Source organism: Sturnira hondurensis, unplaced genomic scaffold (genome assembly GCF_014824575.4).
Source record: "Sturnira hondurensis isolate 20B ecotype Veracruz unplaced genomic scaffold, ASM1482457v3 Scaffold0021354, whole genome shotgun sequence".
Classification (NCBI taxonomy): Eukaryota; Metazoa; Chordata; class Mammalia; order Chiroptera; family Phyllostomidae; genus Sturnira; species Sturnira hondurensis.
Window position 1 is genome coordinate 8,182,236 of NW_028093985.1, and position 24,447 is coordinate 8,206,682.

The following is a 24,447-nucleotide window of genomic DNA, read 5'->3' on the forward strand; positions in this document are numbered from 1 at the left end:
TAGAATTACTCCAGAATTACTCTAGAATTGTATAGAATGGAGTTAAGAATTGTATAGTGTTTAACGCACACTATAGCAATATTTTCCATTTAATCAGAGCAGTGGCATAAATTTCTGTCATCTAATCCATGATTGTTAAGTCAAATCTGTATCTAAGCCTTCTAAAAATATATATATGTACGCATATATATATGAATCTCTCATTTTAAAAGAGGCAGCTATAGTACAATGAAAGAAGCAATGACCTTGGAACCAAGAGAAACTCTTGATATGATTCAGCTCTGCCACACAGTATCTATATTACCCTCTCTAGGTAAGTCCATTTCCATTTATAAATCTCAGTAGTCTATCACCTGCCTCACAGAATCACTGTAAAATTTAAATAAAATAAAGCACATTAAATACCTTGAAACTATAACATACAATTTCATTTATTATTAAATTTGTTAAAACACAAAGGAGATTATTCTAACAAAAATATATATTAAAATATACACGTATTTCATAGTAAAACAACTAGGTAATCTGTTGTCCTAAAATTCACAGGAAGAGTACTAAGTGCCTATACAACAGAGGCACTTCTTAGAGATAATATATTAATCCTGGTGCTAAATATTAGAAATACCATGAAGAAAACGAGCAAGAACACAAGCTAGATATAGAGATAGCCTGTTATAATAGGTTACACCCTCACTCCATTTATTCCCAAAATAGCTAATCTGAATTCCAAGCACGGTGCCAATCAGTGGGGATACACCACAGAAGACAACACTGCAGTTCTTGTCCTCAGGAAGCTTCTAATCTAATCAGGAGGTAAGACATTAAACAAAGTGTCATGCAAATAATTCATTAATATCTCCGCGACGTGACAAAAGGAAGAGTGGAGTTTGCTGTGAAAGTAAAGAATAAGGGTGTTGTATCCAATTTGGGAAGTTTTATGCCAGTTACACCATTCCTTGCCAACCCAATAGGCTTTGAGTGTTCAGTAAATCTCAGCAATTTCTATTATTATTATTTTAAAAACCTCACATTCCACTGTCCTCATGAGGAACAACTGTATCCCCAGTGTGAGGGAGAAAAAAGGTGGTGAACCTTACTAACTAGGAAAACTCAGATAAACTAGACCCATCATCCAATTCCTCAGTAAAAAACAAAACCAGCCATGGCTGGTGTGGCTCGGTGGATTGAGGGTCAGCCTATGAACTGAAGGGTTGCTGGTCTGATACTCAAATAAGTAAATAAAATCTTTTAAAACAGAACAAACAAATAAATGAAAATGGTCCCAGAAAGTATAGCTTCCCATTCCAAATTTGACTCATACAGTATTTTACATATATTTGAGCAATTATGCTGATGCTGAAGTTTCCTCAATGGTACTTTAAACCTGCCTGAAATACTCTAACCCCAAATCTTCACACAGAACTGATTCTTTCAACCCTACTCAGGTTTGTGCTCAAATGTTTCCTTCTCCAAGAACCTCCCCTTGACTACCCACTCTAATGTAGCCTTCCGATCACTCTGTAAATCACATCACCCCACTTCATTACTTATACAGTACTTATGACTATCTGAAATTGCCTACTACACTTCTTTACTTGTTTATTATTCTATGTTTCTCCTTCAAACTTTAAAGTAAGTTTCATAAAAGCAGGGGCCCATTTTATTCTCTCCATACCCTCAAGATACATATTCTTTGCCAAATACCCCCACTTTTTTTAGGTAGTTTAGCACCTATTTATAATAAAAACTCTCAACAGAGTGGGAATAGATGAAACACACTTAAACATAATAAAGGGCATATAGGACAAACCTACTACCAGCATAGTCAACAGGCAAAAACTACAAGCATCCCCCTTAAGGTTAGGAACAAGAGAAGGACATCCGCTTTCACCTCTCTTATTCAACATAATATTGGAAGTCCTGGCCACAGTAATCAGACAAGAAGAAATAAGACATCCAAAATGGAAAGGGGAAGTAAAAGCATCTTTACTTGAAGATGACATCATAATGTATGCAGCGAACCCCAAAGATTCCACCAAGAAACTACTAGAACTGATACATAAATTCAGCAAAGTAGCAGCATACAAAATTAATATTCAGAAATCAGCTGCACCTTTATATGCCAATAACAAACTAACAGAAAGGGAAATTAAGAAAACAACCCCAGTCACAATTCCTTCAAAAAGAATAAAATGCCAAGGAATAAACCTCACCAAGGATGTAAAAAAGGTATACATGGAAAATTATAAGACAATGAAGAAAGAAATTGAAGAAGATCCAAATAAGTGGAAGCATATGCTGTGTTCACGGACAGGAAGAATTAATGTCATTAAAATGTCCATACTACCCAAAGCAATCTATAGACTCAGTGTAATCCCTAGTAAGATTCCAATGATGCATTTCACAGAACTAGAACAAATATTCCAAGAATTTATATGGAACCACAAAATGCCCTGCATAGCAACAGAAAATCTGAGAAAGAAAAGCAAAGTTGGAGGAATCATGCTACCTAATATCAAATTATACTGCAAGGCCATAGTAATTAAAACAGCCTGATGTTGGCATCAAAAAACAAAACAAAACACAGAGATCAATGGAAGAGAATAGAGAGCCAAGAAATAAACCCATAGCTTTACAGTGAATTAATATTTGACAGAGGAAGCAAGTACATACTATGGGCTAAAGACAGTTTATTCAATAAATGGTGTTGGCAAAATTGGACAGACACATGCAGAAAAATTAAACTAGACCACCTTCTTACATTATACACAAGAATGAATTCAAAATGGATCAAAGAGTTAAATGTTAAACCCGAAACCATAACAATCTTTGAAGGAAACATAGGCAGCAAAATCTTGGACATTGCTCATAGAAAATTTTTATCTGATATATCTCCCCAGGCAAGGGAAATAAAAGAAAAAATAAACAAATGGGACCACATTAAACTAAAAAGTTTTACACAACAAAGGAAGTCATCAACAAAATAAAAAGACAACACACAGAATGGAAGAATATATTTGCTGATACATTTGATAAGGAGTTGATATCCACAGTTTATAAAGTACTTACAAAACTCAACAGCAAAAGAAATGAACAAACAAACAACCCAATTAAAATATGGGCAAAGAACCCAAACAGACACTTCTCCAAAGAGGACATACAAATGGCCAATAGACATATGAAAAGATTCTCAACATCACTAATCATCAGAGAAATGCAAGTAAAAACCACAATGATAACATCTCACACCTGTCAGAATGGCTATCATCAATAAATTAACAAACCAGTGCTGGCGAGGATGTGGAGAAAGGGGAACCCTTTTGCACTGTTGGCAGGAATGCACATTGGTGCAGCCACTACAGAAAGCAGTATGGAGATACCTCAAAAAAATTAAAATGGATTTGCCTTTCAACCCAGCAATCCCACTTCTGGGAATACAACCAAAGGAACTCAAAACACTAATTCAAAAGAACATAAGCACTGCTATGTTCACTGCAGTGTTGTTTATAATAGCCATGATATGGAAGCAGCACAAGTGTCCATCAATAAACAAATGGATAAAACAACTACAGGATATTTACACAATGGAATACTACGGGGCTATAAAAAAGAAGAAAATTTTACCCTTTGCAAATGTACGGATGGACCTGGAGAATATTATGCTAAGTGAAATAAGCTAGTCAAAGATAGACATATACTGTATGATTTCACTCATTTGTGGAATCTAATGAACAAACTAAAGTAACAAGCAAAACAGAGACAGACTCATAGGTGGAAGGCAGATGACAGCTGGTGGGTAGGGGAGTTAGGGGGTGGAGGGATTGGATAAAAAGGAAAAAGAACTCATGGACATGACAACACTGCGGTAATTGCTGGGGGGAAGGGGAAGAAGGTGATATAAGGGGACTAAATGGTAATGGAAAAAATGCAATAAAGATTAAATCAAAGAAAAAGAGAGAAAGTGACATCAAGAAGGAAAAAAACCCTTGCCCTTCTCCCTGCCTTTATTGGCTGTCTGAGAAACCAGTGCTGGAAATCTGGTGCATGGATGCTGTACTCCTGAGAGGGAAACCACTAGGATGGCCAAGAAGCTGATCCTGAACCCTGGATGCACTTGATTCACTGAATCAACTATGAAACTACCCCTTCCAGACATCCTGTTACGTGAGATTTGTTTTTAAACGCTGATCAATTAAGCCATTTTCTATCTCCTGCTTTGATACCTGCACCCAAAAGCATAATAAATTCTTAAGCCTCTGTTTCTTTTGTAGCATTAACAGAAAATAGTACCTACAGTCTAGTAGATTTTTGAGAGGATCAAATGAAACAATGTAAATAAAGGCCAAACAAACAAAATACTCAAATGATAACATTGTTGCTATTATTACTATTCAACAATAACCTCTATGACAAAACTCCACAAGCCCTTTAAGTAGTAGTTTGGATTTTGATATTTTACATAAAACATTCATTTTAATCCTGTATAAATAAAACCATGTTTAAAAGAATAATTCATTTGCCTAGCTTTCTTCTCTCAGCAGCTCTTGGTGCTTTCTCAAGTCTGAAGTAGGTAAAGAAAAGGAGAATCAAGGCAAATGCCAGCTCACTGATGAAAAATAACCATATTAATTTCAGGGGAGAGGCTGTTTTTAGCATCAACTCCTCTCTTAATTCACGTGGACAGAGCCACATATAAATTTTCATCTTACCTTCTATTCTTACTTTCACAAATGTTTCATCACTATTTTAATATGACTTAATCAGAAATTAAAACTATCTTAGTAATTAAAACTATATTAGTATAATTATTAAAAAATTTAAATAGAAAAAGGAACAAACTGTTATATTTCAGTCTCAATATTGTTTTCTGTGCCAAATACTTGTTCAATATGCCATGAAGTAAAATTAACACAGAAGAGCAGAAGAACCCCAGGTCATTGGTTCAAGCTTACTCCAGCTACACTGTGATTTTTAAATTAATGATTGTGTTCAGCTACAGCTGTCCCACACGTTCCCCACTGCTCTCCCCTTCCCCACTGCCCCCACTCCCACAGTCAACGGCCCCCCTGCCCATGCCCATGAGTCCTCTATTCCCTTTCCTTTGCTTGCCCCTTCCCACATACGATAGTTTGTTACTGTCAGGAAGCTGTTTACCTTAAGAAAAATCAAAATTCTTAAAGTAAAATACGAGGGCTGTTCTGTCAGTACTAAAGAAGTGACGCCAACTGGAGTTTCTCTTTTAAAGGGCAAGTAACAAATATCAAATCCTCCAGCGCCCTGGAACCAACCCGGCTCTTCGGAGTACAGACAAATTTTAGTCCTGTCAGTATTACAAAAGCATTATTAGCTCTACTTTTCAAAAATCTTTAACTATTAACCTACCCTGACAAAAATAATGTTACCTGTTATGATCAACCATGAATTTGGGCATCTGCAGGACCATGAAAAATTGCTTGGAAAAACTCTTTTCTTCCCTGGATGGGCAATTTTTCACCTATTTTTCAATATCCTCACACAATGGATATGTGGCTTAGGGAAGGTAAAAATAGCCTCTACTATTTCTCTAACATCACAGAAATCAAGTAGACCATCCTTCAGATCACTTTTTGTAGAGTATGTGGGATTTTAATATAATAGTCAAGTAACGCCCACAGTCCTAACCATGTTAAGTTAATATACATGTTAACAAAACCTATGTGACAGATGTTATATATGTAAAATATATACAAAATCTGATAAGCAAAGTTTAAAACATAATGTAAATACAACCACTTATTTTTTATTCCAAACTCTCTTCAGATATTAACTAATATATCTTATTCTATTGGTGTAATGCTACTTTAAATCCTTCCTTGGGGGAACAATGTTATTAATAAATACTAATGAATATAATTAATAAATATAATGGCAATGTTATATTGGGGAAGCAATGTTATCAATAAATACTAATAAATATAATTAATAAATATAACACTTTAGCATGTTTGCAAAGGCTCACACATTACTAACCAACATGTAACTAGCATGCAAACATTCCATATTATTCCCAACCAATATAAAAGCACTAATGTACACAATAGTGGGGAATCTTCCTATGTACTCCGTAACAAAATTATAATTATCTTCAATACACATTTTTAAGTTCTATGTTCCCAGCAACCATATCTTTTAAATCCAGTACATTAATTCCCAATGCTATGTACCAACATTAATGTAGCAGTTGTGATCCCTATAGAAGAAAAAGGATTCTAAATTCATCCTGTTTTTTCTCCAAAATTTTACTACCAACACTGAACTGTTGGGATGAAATGTTAATAAACTGCAACCTATATGTAGTCCAACCCCTGGCCCAAAGTGTATGTTTTAATTTTAAAACAAATTAATTTCATTTTCTAGTAGAAACTGAAGATAAAACATATTTGGCCCACCACTATGGAGCAAGTAATATTTAATGATTTTTTATCTGGAGTGGGTTTACAGGGCAAACTTGCTCTAAATTATGGGAATAAACTTCATTTTTTTCTTCCACAACTGAAAAAACACATTACAATATTAACACTTTTTCTAAGAGTCAAAATAAATATCTGGAGAAAGAATGCTAAAATTTAACATCGTACATATTTTCTTTTCTTTAGGTTTGTTCCTTTGAAAACTCACTTGGAGAGAGAGGATACTTCTAAAATAATAGAAAAGAGCAATCTAAAGAAAAACTCAAACAGCCAGGATAAGGTATTAGATAGGAGCTGTTTAGCATTTTGGAGGAAACATCCTGAAGATTAGGAAGAGGACAGTCCATTTAGTATCTTATAGAAAAGTTCATTCCCATTATGGTATTCCTTCATTAGTTTTAGAAATCTTGAATTGTGTTAACTGCTTGTCAATCGAGTTTCTAAACAGATTAGTATTATTTCACTCATTTATTTCTTTGAGAAAGGAAAAAAGGAGGGTTGATAATTTGTTAGGGGGGATGACTAAATAGTATACAGGGGCAATAAAGAGATGCTGACAAATAATAATCCAATAATCTTTATTCTATATGCAGGAGTATTGATTGATTCCAGAGACAGGAAGACAGAGGAACATTGATTTTGTTGTTCCATTTATTTATGCATTCTCCGATTGATTCTTATATGTGCTCTGGCCAGGGACTGAACTTGCAAACTTGGCATATTGGGAGGATGCTCTAACCAGCTGAGCTACCCAGCCAGGGTCTATATGGAATAGTATATGAATGTTCCTTTCTGTAACCACATAAAATGGGCATATATATAATATTTATTTCTTGGTGTATTGAACTAAAAGGTTCACAATTTAAAAACCAAAGTTACTTTTTACAGCCCCAGCTAAAATGCAGCTCCATTTCTGTAGTTTCTGACTAGATTACTTAATGTAATGTCACTGCCTGGCATGTATATGATATGTTCAACTTTGCTTTGTAGGAGATTCACCTTTCTGTGCTATTACATAACTCTAGAGGATCAAATTAGTTTAATTAAAAAGTAGTATCACTACCCAGCAATTCATAGGTAGCAGCTATTCTTCTGTGGTCGTGTGGCTTGAAGTTCAGTAGTACCTCACATAGGATTGTAACTACAACGTCTGATTTTAAGACTTAAGTGGTCAAACAAAATTTCTAGAGGAAAAAAATCTGAATAAACAAAAAGTCTTCATTACCTAGGCTTCCAACTTTCACGTATAAAATTTCTTTACCTTCCTGACATACATCTGCTATCCATGAAAGTGGAGGGCGTAAGCGTCAGGGTGAGCCATTGGTTAAGACCGCATATCTGATCAAATCTTTAAAATCTCTCATATCTGATTATGCAATACAATTCCCTAAATCTGGAGCACCTTACCCTAGGAAGGCAATCTGGTACACAGAAAGAAAAGAAATGTATCTTTCGGTTTCAACCACAGGTTCTAAAGTTAAAGAAATCTTTGTTAGAAATTCAGCTAGCAAGAGATTCCTGGGTAAGTTAATTTTCTTATTTCCTTAATGAAGAAAAAATTACTGTCTTTCAGAATTGTTGGGAAAATTAGAGAAAATATGAATAAAGCACTGAACACAGTAAATGGCACATAGAATAACAATCACTTTTTGTTGTTATTGGCTATTTTTGAAATACAAATATGCTATACAGAATGTGGGACTCAAACTTTCAAGTTTTTTTCCAACATTAAAAAATTCTTTTGAAGAATTTTCTAACATATTCATTTATTCAAATATTTATTTGGTGCTTTTGACATATAAAGGCATTATCCTTAATATCAAGAATATCTCATAGAAGAGATTAGAAGTATCACCCCTTGCCCTCAAGGAACTTACATCTTAGAGGAGGCTAGACATTAAACAACCAATTATGTAGTTACCTAATTATAATTGTGAGTGCTACAAAGATAGCCTGCTAAAGGGAGAAATGACCTAACAGGATCAGAACTTAAATTTCTCCACAAACATCCCACCTCCCTCCTGGGATTTGCAATCATACCCTCTGTAATTAAACCTAATCCCAACCCTTGTATAGACTTGATCTATGTTTTTTTTTAAACAATAGAATAAGTAATTAACCTGATTGGCCATTTTTAAGTTTACTTTTTAATTATTTTTAAGTTATTTTTAATTATAGTTGACATACAATATTTGCTTCAGGTGTACAACACAGTGATTAGACATGTATATACTTTATGCATGATCCTCCGTAAGTCTAGTAATCATGTCACCATACACGGTTATTATGCTATTACTAACTATATCCCCTATGACTGTTTTTGTTCAGAACTATATACTTAAATTGTAAAAAAACTGAAAAAACTAAAAATTAAGTTCAAGTATTCCACTGGCAACCTCTTAATGAAAGGAAGCAAAGATATAATAAGATAGGTAAGCACTTGTCACCTACCCACTATAAACTTGTTAGAAAACACATTTCTTGATAGATTATAAAACCAATATACTTATTTTATGTGCATGCCATTGCTGTTAATAATTACTTGTTTCAGAATGTTTTCATTAAAGCAAAATAAATATTTACATATTTATTACTGAAAATTTATTTTTGCGATTTTTAAGATCAGAACAATTGTAATTTGCTTACTAAAAGAGAATTGTTTACTCAAGTACCTTTTTAATCTACCACCTTAAATTTTTTGTTTAAATCTGGTGATCCATTTTAAGGACAACTTCAAGATTCCTATCTTCAGAAGTTAGTACACTGCTGTAGAATAATGCCATTCAAGTCCCAAGTAAACACAAAGGAAAAAAACTGAGCAATCAGATCCACTCTCCCACCAAAATGAAACTAAGTTTATTCTATAAAAGAGGATCTTCTTTAATATTTGTCTTAGATCCAAACAACAACATTCACCTAGAAAGTAATGCAACAATTAATTCAGAAGAGTCCTTGTCAATTTTTCATAAGTGGCCTCTTCACCTATATTTTAGTTCATAAGGCAAGCCAGTCCAGGATTCCTGATGCCAATTACAATGAATGGAAGAAATATCTTTAAATCAAATAGCACCATCTAGCAGAACTCTCACTACTTTGCTTACAAAAGTAGATGTTACTTGGTGTTCAGTTTGGTAGAGCTGACAGCAAAAGTGTCAATTATTTGTTTTCATGAAAGAATCGCAGAATTAGAGCTACAAAGGTCCAGACACCCAGGTCTAGCTTTCTCATCAACTATCTCAGATACTAATTTTTTAAACCAACTTACAGGATAAAGATTAGATTCAGCCATTCCTGAAAGTCCAACTAAGATTTAAATTACATTTATTCTCAAATTCAACCATCCTCAAAATAAATGACTGTCTCAACACATTTCAATTCCTTCACTCTCAATAACATGAATTCCAAATGTTCTGTAATCATTCAAACATTCTCCTATTTTTATTTTATCAGGTATATTACAACTAAATGATTAATATCTACAAATCAGACTGTTATTTCAAAAGTTTGGTTCTAATAACTGCTGTTTCTCAACCAGGCTATTATGCTGCCTTTTACGCATTCCTTGTCACAGCAATAAGATCCTGAATGTAGCTCCTCAGAAAATACCTCTGGGGAAAACAAACATCAGCAGCAACAACAACAACAAAACCAGCAGCTCTCCGTTAATTTTCTGTTGTTGTTTTGCTACATCAAGATCTGCCACCCCCAAATCCAATGGGAATTGTGTGTTGCTGCCAACTTGAAGCTTAGGAAATGTTTCCATCCCTAGAGCACAAGAAACTTTCAGGAGAAGACTATATACTATCTGCCTAAAGTAAAGAGGGAAACTCGCGAATTCGGTTTTAATTTAAGCAGCTATTTCTGTGTGCAAGGTAAGCAAGGTAGCTATTGGGAGATGCTCTCAGACTTTTCCACAGTCTAAACACCCTCGGAAAAGGAGAGCACGTCCAATGACAAGGCAAGCCTCACCCTTGGAGTGGAGGTGGTGCCTGGGAATCACGGATCTGCTGCACAGAAAAGAGGGGTTCTTCCCCAGTGGTCACAGTCACTATTCACTCTCATTTTTAGTAACCACCAAATCACCGTTACAAGTGCATAAGAATAGCAGCAAACAGCCCTGCTTCGCAGTGTGCCTTGACGGTGGCATCCCGGCCCGGAGGGGCTCTTTCCTCGCCAGCCTCCTCTGGGCTCCCACCGAAGTTAACACCTGTATCTCTGCATAACCCCAACCAAACAACAACTTCCCACGTCTACGCCTCTCTCTTCGCTAAAATCCTTTTCGGACCCCTGCCCCCTCCCCATCGCAGAAAACCCTCCTCGCACCGGCCGCGGCAGATCACATAACACCCCCTCCAAGGACCACAAGACCGCCGCCGGGGAAACCACAGCCCCCAGATATTTGGAAAGCAGCAAGTCCCCCCCAAAAAAGTTCGCCAGCCACCGCTGCCGCAGCTTTGAGTCGGCTGCGAGAGGCAGAAACGCCAGCCTGCTCCAGCAGATCCCTCTTCTCACTAGCACACTTTCCCTCCCCAGGAACTCGGTCCCTCTCAGACCCCCAAACTTCAGCGGCGCCCCTGGCGCCCACCGTCCCCGACCCGCGAGGTGCGGGTGTCTGGGGGCGCAGCGTCCCTCCTCTGGCTGGGGAAAGTCCCCACGCCCACCCGACCCACGGCCGCACACGCCCTCCGCGCCCCGCGCGCGTCTCCGCGCCCTGCGGGGCCCCGCTCGGCCGCTCCACGCCTGGCTTCCGCCCGCCGCGCAACCGGCACCGCCGCCCTCGCCTCGCCCAGCACAGAGCCCCAGCGCCCGAGCCCCCGCTGCGGTGCCCCTCGCTCATTCCTCCAGACCCCAGCCCACCCTTCAAACACCCACGATTGCCCCCCTACACGCAGCTGCCCCCTCCCACTCTCCCCGCAACCCAAGGCGGCTCTCCGGGTCCCCGCAACCTCGGACCCTAGCTCTAAAGTTACTTTGTGGGGAGGTGAACCCTTGGGTTATTTCCCGCAATCACCCAAACAAGTTTCTCTCCTCGCCACCAGCCCCTGCCACCGCCCCCCAAAACACTCCCTCCCTCCCTCCGACAGCCCCCACGGCCTCCGCCCCGCGAGAGCACCTCTAGGGAGACGGTCGCTCCCCGCACCGCATGCCCCCAGCTCGCGTACCCCTCCCCCGGCCAGCCCATCCCCGGCTCTCCCCGGGCGGAGAGTGTCTGTGTATCTGTGTGTCTCCAAGAGAGTGCGCGAGTGCGTGCATGTGTGTGCGCGCGTGTGCAGGCGGAGGTGGGTGAGAAGCGGAGACACTTACTTCTCCCGGGCCTGGCTGTCGGACGGGACGGCGCTGCTGTTACTCTTGCCTTTGCCGTACATGCTTGTGCCGAGAGCAGCTCCCACTGTCACGCACCTGTCAACCCATCACAGCCTCCTCGGGAACAGCCCCGTCCCCATGGCGACCCACGCAGCCACCCCCACTATTGGCCGCTCCACGCCAAAGCTCCGCCCCCTTCGCCCAGGCAACGCGCAAGACTGACAGGCCTCCCCCTCCCTCCGGCCCCCCGAAGCGCGCGGCGGCAGCTACAGCCTAAGCGGCAGTCTCCTCCCTCCTTCCCTCCCTTCTGGGTTCCCTCCCTCCTTCCCTCACAGCTCTCCTCCCTCCTCCCGCTCTCCTTCCCCCCTCCCCCCTCCGAACCCCGGCGCAAGGGGGGAATTAGAAACTGCTCTAGAAGGATTTTAAACAACTGGCTGTTCTCTCCGCCGCCACCCCTCCCCCCGCACCGCCCGCGCTCGTCTCCTCACTGGAGAGAAGGCGCCGGGAGGAGGGGAAAGTGCGGCCTGGAGTTTCTGGCAGGAGCCGGCAGAGCTGGAACCGTGGCGGCCCCAGACTTCGGGGCGCCGGCCGAGTACACTGACAGACCTTCAGTCCCGGCCGCTCTGGGAGACGCCCCCCACCCAAGCCTCCTCTTCCTTCCTGCTCTCCTGTCTGTGACCCGGTGCCTGTACCCAGCAGTGATCTCGACCGCCCTCAGCCTCCTCCCTGGGGTGTCGCCCCCGCCCTGTTCCCTAAGGGCCTGCCGGCGAGGGGTGCACGCGTTGTTCCCTCGACCTTCTGGCAGAGCGACCTAGAGCAACTCGCTTACCCTCCGGGGGAGTGACTGCGCCTCAGGTCATTGGCGCCGCTGGGGTGGCGTCGCCTGGCTCCTGGGACCGCGCCCTGCGCCCCATGGGAGCGCCCGGCCTTGGGCCTTCCTCCCACAGATGGCCCAGTGACTTGCGGGGCCTCAGTGCTCCTTTCCCCCCGCCACTCCACGCCCAGAGCCCCGAGGCACACCAAGCACCAGCTCCCCTGCCAGATCTGCTGCACGAAAAGGCCCCAGTCATCCCTGCCTGGCCCGGTTTTCCAGCCTCGACGGGTGGTGTCTACTCATCCCGACTTCTGGGGTGCGAAGGGCCATAGAAGTCCTTTAAAGACACCCCTGTCCTTGCCCAGCAGAATACGTACGCCCCAGCCACTCTCCAAGCTCGATGGTGTGCAAAGCTGTGTTACAGTTGAAAGGCTGCTGGGGAATATTTCTGAATCCGAGCTCCTAATTTCATCCCATTTCAGCAAATGAGCAAAAGTTTCTGGAACAGACACAAACTGGTTCCCGATAGAACGCCATACTTTGATCTGCGGAGGTCCCTGGATATAAAATCAAACAGTACTAGTTGGGTTAGAAAGAATAGATGGGCATCAAACAAAGTGACAGAGAAGAGGGGTGCAGGTGGGGTTAGACAGGCGAAACATCAGGAAAGATGAATGGACATGAAACCACTAAGGGAGGAAAGACGAAACAGATTCAAATGGGAAAAGGTGTACCTTTCTACTCCTATTCCTCACAGATTTACGCTTTTAGTAGTAGGATTACAAAAATTCATATGAAGATCAGGAGATAGATGGAATGGAAAGAAATGGGCTTGTGCGGACATTGACAGCAAGTGATAGAAATAAAACATCAACAGAAGATTAGAAAAAATGAGAGAAAGAATCAGAAAAGGGGTTGGCAATCAAACATAAATCTAAATTTGAGGGGGGTGAAGAGAGAGGACCTGCTATACCGGTGTTAAGGAAAATGAAAAAAAGAATTGGGAGAATAAAAGAAACAGGATTAGATGAAGCCATGGAATATAATAGCAAAAGAAGATGAGCAAAACAATAGAAGACTGAATTATACTAAAGATATTTATTTTAAAAAGTACAAGTGCTGTTACTAACAGGAGAAAAAATCAGCCAATAGAAGAGAGAATAAAGAATGAAAAAAATCACAAGAGCTTAAGTTGATTAATTTCCAAGAGAAGTAATTTGCCACTTCCTAATTTAAAATGCCCCATTTTTCTGCAGTGATCTACAGTGATTTGGTGGTGGGGACATGGCATCCATAGACTCTGAAGACCTAGAAGGAGTAACACCAAGCCAGTAAGCCTCTCTCTTTGGAACTATTCCTCAAAATGCTCAAATGTGGATAGGGTTTGCACTGTTTACAGTCTCTACCTTCAGGTTAGCTTTATGTAATTTGTTGTTCAATTATCGACTTTCATTGGCTTTAACCCAAAAAACTATTATCATTCAGGGCTCCATCACCCATTGAACATTCCTTACAAGGCTCTGCTTAGAGAATGCTGTCATGGAGGGAGTTCCTGGCAGCTGTTTGCTGATCCATACCTGGAATGAGGTAAGGTTTCCATTAAAAACTAAGAGTGGGCTTTGTAGTTATGTAAAAACAAATTAGTTACTAGCCTTACTCTGGTGTTGGAATTCTCTAACTATGGTTCTCAGTTGAGGATGGTTCTCAGTTGCCTTAGGATGATTTATTTTTTTTGTTACTGTGGTTCATTTTTGTTTGTCTGGGACCTCACTGGGATAAATCAGGCTAACTAAATCAGAACCTTGGGGACAGATCCAGGCATCTGTATTTTTTAAGCTCCAAGTGATTTTTAAATGTAACCAGGGCTGCTTAACTCTGCTCTCTAGTGTCCATTTAAAGACAGCCAATGGGCACCCTTAGATCTCAGAATGAGGCTTTTTAGGCTATGGCTATACCTAGCAGATGGCCCTCCCCATGAAAAGCATTAAGCCATGTTTACCATAGACTTTACTTTCTATTCATTGAATCAACAAATTTGTTAATAGCATGAAAATGTATGACCACATGTATTCTTATAATACAAGACCACGAATAGCCATGGTTTAATTTGCTATTTCCTAATGAGAAAGGAAAAGTGAAAGAAAACAAGACAGGCTGTTTGCTCTCTACTGCTGTAATTTATTCATTTGATTGTATGTTATCCAGATTTGTTATATGGAAGAGTCTTTTGTGTAATGGTATATTTTCTGATATTTAATAAATAAATAAATTGTAGATCTGCACAGTGCATTATGGAACTCAGAACAATTTGGTCTTAGTATATGCAAAGAATAAAATGCTAAAATGTATTAGTTTAGAACTTGCCAAGTCAATGTCAGTTATCTTTACAAGAATGTTATTCAACAAATATACAAAGTGAAAACGTGACTGTTCCTATACATGGTAACCTTAAAGCTTAAGTAATCAAATCAATTACCATGAAAACATCTCAGCAGCTACCTGAACCATCTCTGTTTTATTTTCCTCTTAATGTTTACACAGGTAAATAAAATGCTTCTTTGCCCTTGTTCAAACTATTTTGAGTACAAACAATGTTCTTTGCATCAGCAACTGGATCTCATGGGGCCAACATTGTAATTAATGAGATTTGAAACACATTCAGAGCCAAATTTGAGATCCCACATATAAAAATGAAGATCCATTGTTTTATTTTCAGTTTTATAAAGGGGGAAGAGATAGATGATTTAAAGCTTCCTAGTGTAAGGAATCACAATAAATGTTGTAGAAGTTTTGGGCTTTTTTAAAAACCTCACATGTGAGGCTGCTTAGTTTTGGGAAGCTGGATTTGTGGTTGGGGAATGCTGACTAGCTGAGCCACCAGAATAGAGCATTTGCATTTGAGGTTGATTTTTTTAACTTTATTCTTTCAGATGTAGAACCACCACACTACTCAATCATTAGGTCTCCTCCCAAGTCAACCCCCCACCATACGCCCCCATTTTGTTTGGGCTCTGATACACAGTTTTCTCATTCTGGAACCTATATCTTATTCTTGCAAGTCTTTATCATTTAAAAACAGGAAGTTCATTATACCATTCTACTCACCCTCTAGATTGACTACACAGTGCTTTGATCCTAATTTTTTCTCTAAAACATTAAGGTTAATAATGTCTACATTCTTACAGTGCATGAAACTTCAGAAAAGATTCCATTTGCTGTATAGAACAAAGGGATTTTTCTTTATGTTTAAATGGAAGATAATTGTGAATTTAAATATTTGTGTCACAGAATATATGTCATGTTAACGTAAAAATATTTAAGGTGATAAATATTTACTTAGAAAATTAAACTTCAAACATTAAAATGGATTTTCTTATTTTGGGGTAATTTTTTTCAAGTTACAAAACTATTCTATTAGTTACTTCATAAACTACTTTTAGTTTATGAAAATAACATCTTACTTACATTCATATCACTTTTCATTTCAAATCACTTAACAGTTATCCATCCACTCACTAATTCTCAATATACTCTAGTTAATTGGAATTTTCTCACCAATTTTAAAAACTGGGTAAACTGAGTCCTAGAAAGATTCATTAACATGATCTGATCCGTAAAGAAAATAGAACTAGTTCCAGGATGAGAACTCTGTGTTCCTGGCTGACAGTCCTGTTCCCAGACCACGATGCCGCACCTCTTTCCCTCAGAAGTGACTATTCCACAGAGGAATGTGAGCAAGCTCTGAGATGTTTGTCAAACTGCATGTGAAACTTCACTCCCAGGAAGAACAGACCAGCATGCTCAGATTTACAAAGTGCTTACATGCCACGCACCAAAGTAATTGAATGAACAGTCATTACAACTATCATGCTATGCAACATGGCCTCTTATACCAGAATATTAAATGAAATGGGGCCTCAAATTAACGTTATCTGACACACTGCTATTGGTTTAACATTAGTTAATCTGAGGCAATGACTGTTTTCTTACCCTGTTGCCCTGGATTTTTAAATCTCAACTTAAATATTCATAAGCACTTACCAATGGGTTTGGGAAGACAATGTGCAGATCTACCAGTTCTAAATAGTTCTGTCTCTAGAGTACCTAGTCCTTTTTAACCCTACTATGAATTTGAAATTTAGTGACTTGGGACAAAATAAAATCATCCTGATATAAGGGGGGAACAAGGCTACCATGTATGGCAATTTCACCCACATTAGCACATTTTGCAAAACAAATTCCAAGCAATGCAGTGTTCACTGGTTGGACTTTTGTCATTCAGTGTTGAAAGTTATACAATGTAAAGTATGCCAAAGATTGTACTTTATTCAGTGTCACTGTATGTTTTAGTGCATTCTTAAATCTTCACAACAGTTTTTCACCTTCTAAGAGTATGTCTAAGGCCAATATGTCTCTGCATTCTTGAAGTTGACAAAAGTCCCAGTGTCAAGAGACAGGCTGTGCACCATTCCAGGCAGTGTCATTTCCTTCTGTTGAGAATGAAAACATAGAAAAAAAATACCTACGACATTTGCTTTTCATATTTTTCCAAGACAATTGAGTCCTCTTAACCAAGTGCAGCAAAAGAGAAGATGAGAAAATGTACAACTATTATATTTTATTCACCTTGAAATAGTTTATGGATAGAGGGTTACAAATATGAGGACTGTCCAGAAAAAGTCCAGCCATTGTTCATATAATGAGAACAATTTGCACAACATTGATGCAACCTGGCACCCAAGGAGAGTGGACTGGAGTGTGCTGAACAATGACAACTTCACTGTACTAGTCAGTGGGGATGGTAGATACCATTGAGTGAGCATATGTACTGTGTGGCTGTCACATTCAAAATGACTGAGGAAGTAGAGCAATGAATCAACAAATCTGCATCCAACTTTGCATTAAGCTTGAACATTCCTGTGCAGAAACCATTCAGATGATTCAGAAGGCTGCAGCTATGGACAACTGGTGATTGGCAGCTTCATCACGACAATGTACCCACTCATGCATCATGTCCCATGCAGTTTTTTGTCAAAACATCAAATCAACCAGGTGACTCAGCTCCCATACAGCCCAGATTTGGTGCCCTGTGACTTCTACCTTTTCCCAAAACTAAAATCACCTTTGAAAGGGAAGAGATTTCAGACTGTCAAGGAGATTCAGGAAATATGATGCAGCAGCTGATGGCAATTGGGAGAACTGTGTGAGGTCCCAAGGTGCCCACTTTGAAGGGGACTGAGGCATTATTGTCGTATGTACAATGTTTCTTGCATTTTGTATCTTCTTCAGTAAGTGTCTCTATTTTCATATTACATGACTGGAAACCTCCTGGACAGACCTCATATATTATGTTTTTAACCTCTTTAATAGTATTAACAATCTGTTTAAGACATGCTGAATAATATCCATTTCTAACAGTAAGCTGTGAAGTATAAACAGTCTTATCAGGATCATGTATACTTGGCAAAGATATGGAGGGCACTTTATATCATTCATTTTTGGGTGCTCAAAAAGTCACTGAAACCAACTGGGCCCCATCCTTTGTACTACAGGAAGCTCCTGGAAATGTCTAAGTGTTCTGTGGTAGTAATTGCTGTGTGCCAGCAGCATCGTCATTAGATTATACATGTACAGACCAGCTTCCTCATTAGATAAATAATTTTATAATCTCATTCTCATCAACCTCCAAGCTCATCAGGTCTCTTTTCTCAGACCTAAACTCTTGAGGCAGAGGATGGAAGGATCCCCCTACCACATGGTGCTAAGTTATTGACCCCGTTAACCTCATTGAACTTCTAAGACCCAAGTTGTCTGTGGTATTGGGGACCAGTGTTAAGAAAAGTAAGAAAGGATCCATTTCTGGATTGTGACCTGCTATTGCTAATCTGTCCTTCCATTAACACTCATGGGGGTTTTAATTCTTTGAGGAGAACCTTAATCAGTGTCTACAGCTTTGTGGATACTACTTGGGATTAAAGCTGTTCCTACTCTCTGGGTTAAGGAGAATTTTGACCATGATACTGACCTCTGGAAAACTCTTCTTTGGTACCCTGTGTGATGCTGATATGGAAATTACAGGCTTCAGGAGCACTGCATCTATCTGCCCTGGCTTTTCAGCTTAGTCTGGTTTCTGGAAGGGAGGTAGACAAAGAGCTCACTCTGGGTGTGGATGTAGGTAGAGTGTGGAGAGGGTGGTGAAGGAAGAACCCGGTTCTGGGTGCTGTCTTCCACCCCTCTGGAAGAGATGCTCCTACACTCCAACCTTCCTGTACTGCTTCCTTTTTTCCTACCTCGGCTTGGTGCCCTTTTCGGAGATTACAACTCTGTTCTGGAGTATGGGTATTTTCTTTGTTTTAAAGAATCATTTGTCAGGGCCCAGAGGGGAGAGGGGAGAGAATCATAGGGGAAAAGGGGATGGACTCACATGAACAAGTATAAAAGTCACATGGACAATAACTAAGGGTGGGGGGTGGAAAGGGGAGGGAGGCAGGGAGCATGGGGCGGGGGGGGCGGGCAGGGTTGGGAATATAAGACAGAAACCTGTACTTGAACAAGAATTAAATAAAAATTATATTAAAAAAAAAAGAATCATTTGTCCTTTGTAGCACAAGGAGACATATGCCATATCCATGTCTCGGGGATTTTCCAAAGGGTTGTGGGGTCCTGAAGCATTGGGGTGCAGGGCTACACCCCACCACTCCAGCTTCCAGTCAGTGCAGGTTCCTTCAAAGGGCTTTACCATGTTACCTCCCACCTTCCCATTCCCTCCTTTAACCGTTCTTCCTCTGTCTTCTCCTTTGCTTTTCTTTCTCCTCCCCTTAACCTGCCAAATAACAACACATAAGGAAATAGAGACATTTAGTGGGAACATATTAAATTGAAATGTATGGATCTTCTATTTTTTGTGAGTCAAAAATGGTTGCTGCCATGGTCGGGTGGCTCAGTTGATTAGAATGTCTTCCTGTACTCCAAAAGATGGCGAGTTTGATTCCCTATTGGGGCACATAAGGAGGCAACCAATCGGTGTTTCTGTCTAGCTTCGATGTTTCTCTCTCTCTCTTTCTCTATTCCTTTTTCTCTAAGATCATAACATCCTCAGGTGAAGATTAAAAAAAATGATTGCCTGATAGCAATGTTATGTGGTTCAGCCATGCAAGAATTTCAGTTCTTACAAACCATGCCACAGATTTATTTTGTAATAACACTAACATTTATCAAACCCTAACAAACCCTAACGGTGTGCCAGGCAAGGCACTACCTAGGTGCTTTACATGGAGTATCTCACTTTAATGCTCTTCACAATGTTTAAGGTATGTGTTACTATTTGACTTTTTTTCTGGTTCATACAACTAGTGAGTAACAGGATTGTACTCTGCCCCTGGGTAGCCTGTCTCTTCATCACAGGAATCTGCTACACAGATCCTCCAACCACTCTAGCCCCTTACCATTCACTCATTCATGTGCTATGATTCTAAAAGGGCAAGCTTCTCTGTGAATTCAGGTTGGAACTCGGGTGGGATTGCTGGAGTAGGGTTTATGGGGTCTTGCTTCAACATGGTAAATAGCAGTGGATTCTGTTCCTACATCAGAAACACCGAACAACACCCTGCTTTATTGCAGCCTTGTCCTTTATCAAATACATCATTTCCTCCCATTCTGACTATTGTGGATATCTTGGCTCCCTATAGGATATTAAAAGGAGGAATGATTTGGTATAGATCTATTTCTCGTTTTGATATTTAAAAGAGGCACGTAGTCTCCTTTCTCTTACTGAATTAGTCAGTTTATGCCTGCATTTCAGTCTTCACTATTCATTTCAATCAACTTTGTTCATTCCTCTTTCAGTCATCACAACTGCCAGATCTGTGTGGCTCTGTGATCTGTGGTAGATAAAACCCGAAAACCAAGATCTTTAATTCAGATTCCACTTTAGAAAAGGAAGACCGGATCACTGGGTTATGCCACTGCCTCTGGAAATGGTCAAAAACTGGTTCCCTGCATCCAAATCAGCAAATTACAATATGCTTTAGATTCTTTCTTTTTGTGCGTGTGTGGTTTTCCTTTCCTGGTGGATTACTGTAGTTCATTTAGTCCATTGTTACTTTTCTTTCTTCTCTTGTTTTTTTTTTCGGCTTCACTTCCTTCTTCTATTGTTGTAGTTGTCCTTTTCCTCTCATCACTTTTCCTGTTGCCTTTCCAATTGGGTGGGGCCCCCATCCAACTCACTCACTGTCTGGCTCTAGCGTCCTTTTGGTCCCGGGGAGAACAGTCTTGTGCCAAATAGTCCCAATCCTAGGTCATAAGAAAAAAGATCCCAGCAACTAAGTATTCCTAAAGTTTTCCTGTATTGATTTTATATTAGAATGAAATCCAAAGATGCCTAATTGGTGGTGGTGGTGGGGGGGAACCAACCTCATTGTCTTGGCCTCCTAGGCCCACATCGTTCTGAACACTGACAGCACCAACATCCATCAAATCAAACAATGAAATCAACTTGGTTACTTAGCATAATATAAATAAACTTGTAATAATTCTGTTAGTGATGGATCAATGTCTCCTATCTTGAAAATAAACAGCAGAGCTTGGCCTCAACATTTACATAGCAGCAGGAGGCCATTATTTTGTGTTAACATTCGATTACATTGACATCAAGACAGATTTATTAAATTAATAAATAGCATATGATTTTCAGCCTTTCATTTCCAACTCCCCTCTGGAAGGTGATCTTATGAAACCCTTCATCCATATTTTTGATGCATTATCTATGACCTTTATTTCTTTTTTACTTGTCAGTTTATACTCAAATTGATTTTTAAATATCCATATTTTTCAGATGGAAAATTTTAATTGGTTATTAAGAACAAAGTTAGCAGTGAGAGTCATCAAATTATTAATTGTTGAAATATTTCACTGGCATAGTGGTGAAGGGGAAGTATTTCTGATGCACTTTTCGAAATTCTGAATGTAGCTAATGGCAACAGCCTGTGGTTCCTGCTGCCTCTTCCTTTCACTTGCAACCTCAGGGCTTTTGCCCTGGCTGTTTCCTCTGCCTGGAATGCTCTTCCTTCTGCTCTTTGCATGGCTGGCTTTTTCTCATTACTGAAGTCCTCTGGAATGTCATTTCCACAGAGAGGTTTTCTCTGAGACTTCTTTGTAAAGTGCTTACTCTCCCATCCTTAGTCCCTTTTCATCATGTTGCTCCGTTTTATTTTCTCTATAGTCATATGTCACTATCTGAAGTGTTTATGATCTGAGTTACCCTATTGGCTTACATATTCCATGGGGGGCAGTGGTTGTGTGCTTCTTCTCATACTAGATCCCTATGTCCCAAAACTTAGAACAGAACCAGATACTCAGTGACAATCAATAAACATTGAGCAACTGATTGGCCAACTGACTGAGTGAACAACTCGAAGTCATTCATATGTGAATTGCCTTAAATCCTAGCTCGCTTAAACATTTGCAACATACCTTTCCAGCCCTCTACCCTACCCTACAGGCTGGGGGCTCTTTGTATTCTCAGGAACAATAGTGATTGGTCAGAGAGCATCAGCGTACTTTTCATATTTTAGGCTTTGTCTGACTAATTTATTGTTCCAGTGTCTAAACCACTTTAGCAGAATTTTGGTGAGCAGGACATGAAAGAGAAATATTTCTTCCTCTTTTCTATCACCACAGGTCTAACTTGCTTGGAGTTCCAAGTGACTTAATGTTGCTGACAATAAGGAAACAAGTAGCACACGGTCATCATGTCACTCTCCTTTTCAAAAACCCCCATGCCTCCTCATTTATAGGATATCTTTCTCTTCCCTCAGTATTCATCTGTCTCTATAGCCTTCAGTACGCTGCACTTATTTATACATGTCTGCCTCCCTGCCAGAGTACACACTCCTTGAAAAAAGCCTATTTGTTCACAGACATTGGCAGTATACCTACTACATGTTAAGCTTGACATGGGGGAATATATTGTTGAAGAAGATGTTTCTCTGCTTTCAAGGTCTACAATTCCTACCTCAGTTTGTATCTTGCCTTTGGGAAGTGGCTACGAATATTTCGGAAATTAAGTTTTAATCCCAGCAACTGAAATCTGACCACCTGGGTGTGAATTCCCTGCTACATTAGTTGTTAGCTGTATGATGTTAGGCAAGTCACTTAACCTTTCTGTGCCTAAGTTTTATCAAGTGCAAAATGAGATGATGTTACTAAGTGGGTACTAGGCTATTATGAAAATTAAATGAGAAAATGCATGTATTAAGCACAGCACTGAGCTTGGCATATCATAAGTTTTTGTGAATGTTTATGAATGTTTTCCTCCTAAGTGGAGCTGGTCTATGCCCTATATGGTCTATCACCATACACAGATGTACTTGGTACATATATTAACACTGTATCCTTTGTGCATGCTGTTCTCTTGCCTTGAATGGCCCTCCGTATTCCTCCCTGACTCCTAACTCCTTTGAAAGCTATTCTCTGATCTTATCATTTGTATTGTGTATAATAATATGCTGCATTTAGTCGAACTTAACTTTTCTTGTGTCTTGTCTCCCTAGGAAGATAGAAGTATGAGGATAATGCTGTGATTCTTCAGCAGAGTCCCAGATGGTCCTACATCATAACATGTATGTGCTCTTATCTCAAGATTATTACTGGAGAATTTAATGCCAAATTCAACAGCCTCTTTGTTTGTGGCAGGTGGTCACTGTAACGACATCATTTCAAATGTCATAGATTCTAGGATGAACACATGAATTTTGATGTCATCTAGTTATATCTGCAAAGAGGAAGTTTCCGAAATATCCCTTAATTCCAGTAAAGAAATTATTTATCTTTATTGATACAACATAAGTACTTTTCCAGATTGACTCAGCAATTGCAACGGGGAAAAAATTAGTCATCCTCCTCCTCATAATAAGCCTGCATACACTTCAATACAGTCATCAACTAATCCTCTTCTCCCAAATGAACAATCAGAATATTTATTTGCATAGCTAATATCACAAATAGTGTAGGCAAACAGACAAAGTCACTCTCCCGTGAATACTACTAGCTTGTAGTTCACGGTTTAGGTGACTGCTCCAGAGTGAAATAAAAACATCTTTAGAGACTTCTACTGGTCAGTCAACACTTACAATGTTTTTCTAAGCTAATACTAATTAAAACAACAGCAGTATAGTCATCCACTCAACAAACAATCATTGCGCACCTAAAGTTATCTAGTATTAAGCGACATAGAATTTTGCTAGGTAGTGGAGGGGAGGCTAAAAAAAACTGTTAGCAGCAATAGCTTCCATAAAGAGGTTTAGAAATACAAAAGTTCCCTGAGTACTTACTGCAAACTGAACACTGCTCAAATCCTAGGGGTGTACACATAACCTTTCTCTGAGGAGCTCATAACCTACAAGGGGAATACAACAGTCTTATATGTTCAGCAGTCTTATAATTAAGTTTGATGAATAATGTTAGTGGCAATGGGTACTTTGGGGGCACACAGGAATACCTCTACCTAGAGCTCGCTTGGTGCTTGCGTGGAGCCTTGAAGGAAGAATAAGGTTTAGCTTAATTTTTAAAAAATGTTTCTTTTGAAATTAAAAAAACAAGGAGAAAGACATTTCAACAAAGGGAACAGCATGTACAGAGGTAAGTGGAGAAGAAAGATCATGCACATTCCAGAAGCTACAAGGAATTTGCCTGAAGTGGGGTAACCAGAAGGCAGTCATGGAGATACAGCTAGAGAGTAAGAAAACACTGATTCGTGAGGAGTTGAATATGCACCATGAAAAAGGCTTTGGGTTTGTAATCCTTGAATAGTTGGGGAACCGCTGGAGGATTTTAAGCAGAGGAATGACCTGATCAGATTTGCAATTTAGAAAAATCACTCTG

At 39.7% G+C, this 24,447-nt stretch overlaps 1 protein-coding gene across 5 annotated transcripts in view; it reads right to left on the reverse strand.

Annotated features, from left to right (window-relative positions):
• The window catches only part of SSBP2 (single stranded DNA binding protein 2), a 249,637-nt gene extending 237,726 nt beyond the window's left edge, over nucleotides 1-11,911 (reverse strand). For 2 of the 5 annotated variants that reach the window (XM_037032103.1, XM_037032100.1), the window contains exon 1: nucleotides 11,754-11,909. In XM_037032103.1, the coding sequence (XP_036887998.1) occupies nucleotides 11,754-11,815 (62 nt within the window). In that variant the 5' untranslated portion in view covers nucleotides 11,816-11,909. Of the gene's footprint in view, nucleotides 1-11,753 lie in introns of all 5 variants that reach the window. The other 3 variants (XM_037032099.1, XM_037032102.1, XM_037032101.1) reach the window with 3 other exon arrangements.
• Nucleotides 11,912-24,447: the final 12,536 nt, after the last annotated feature.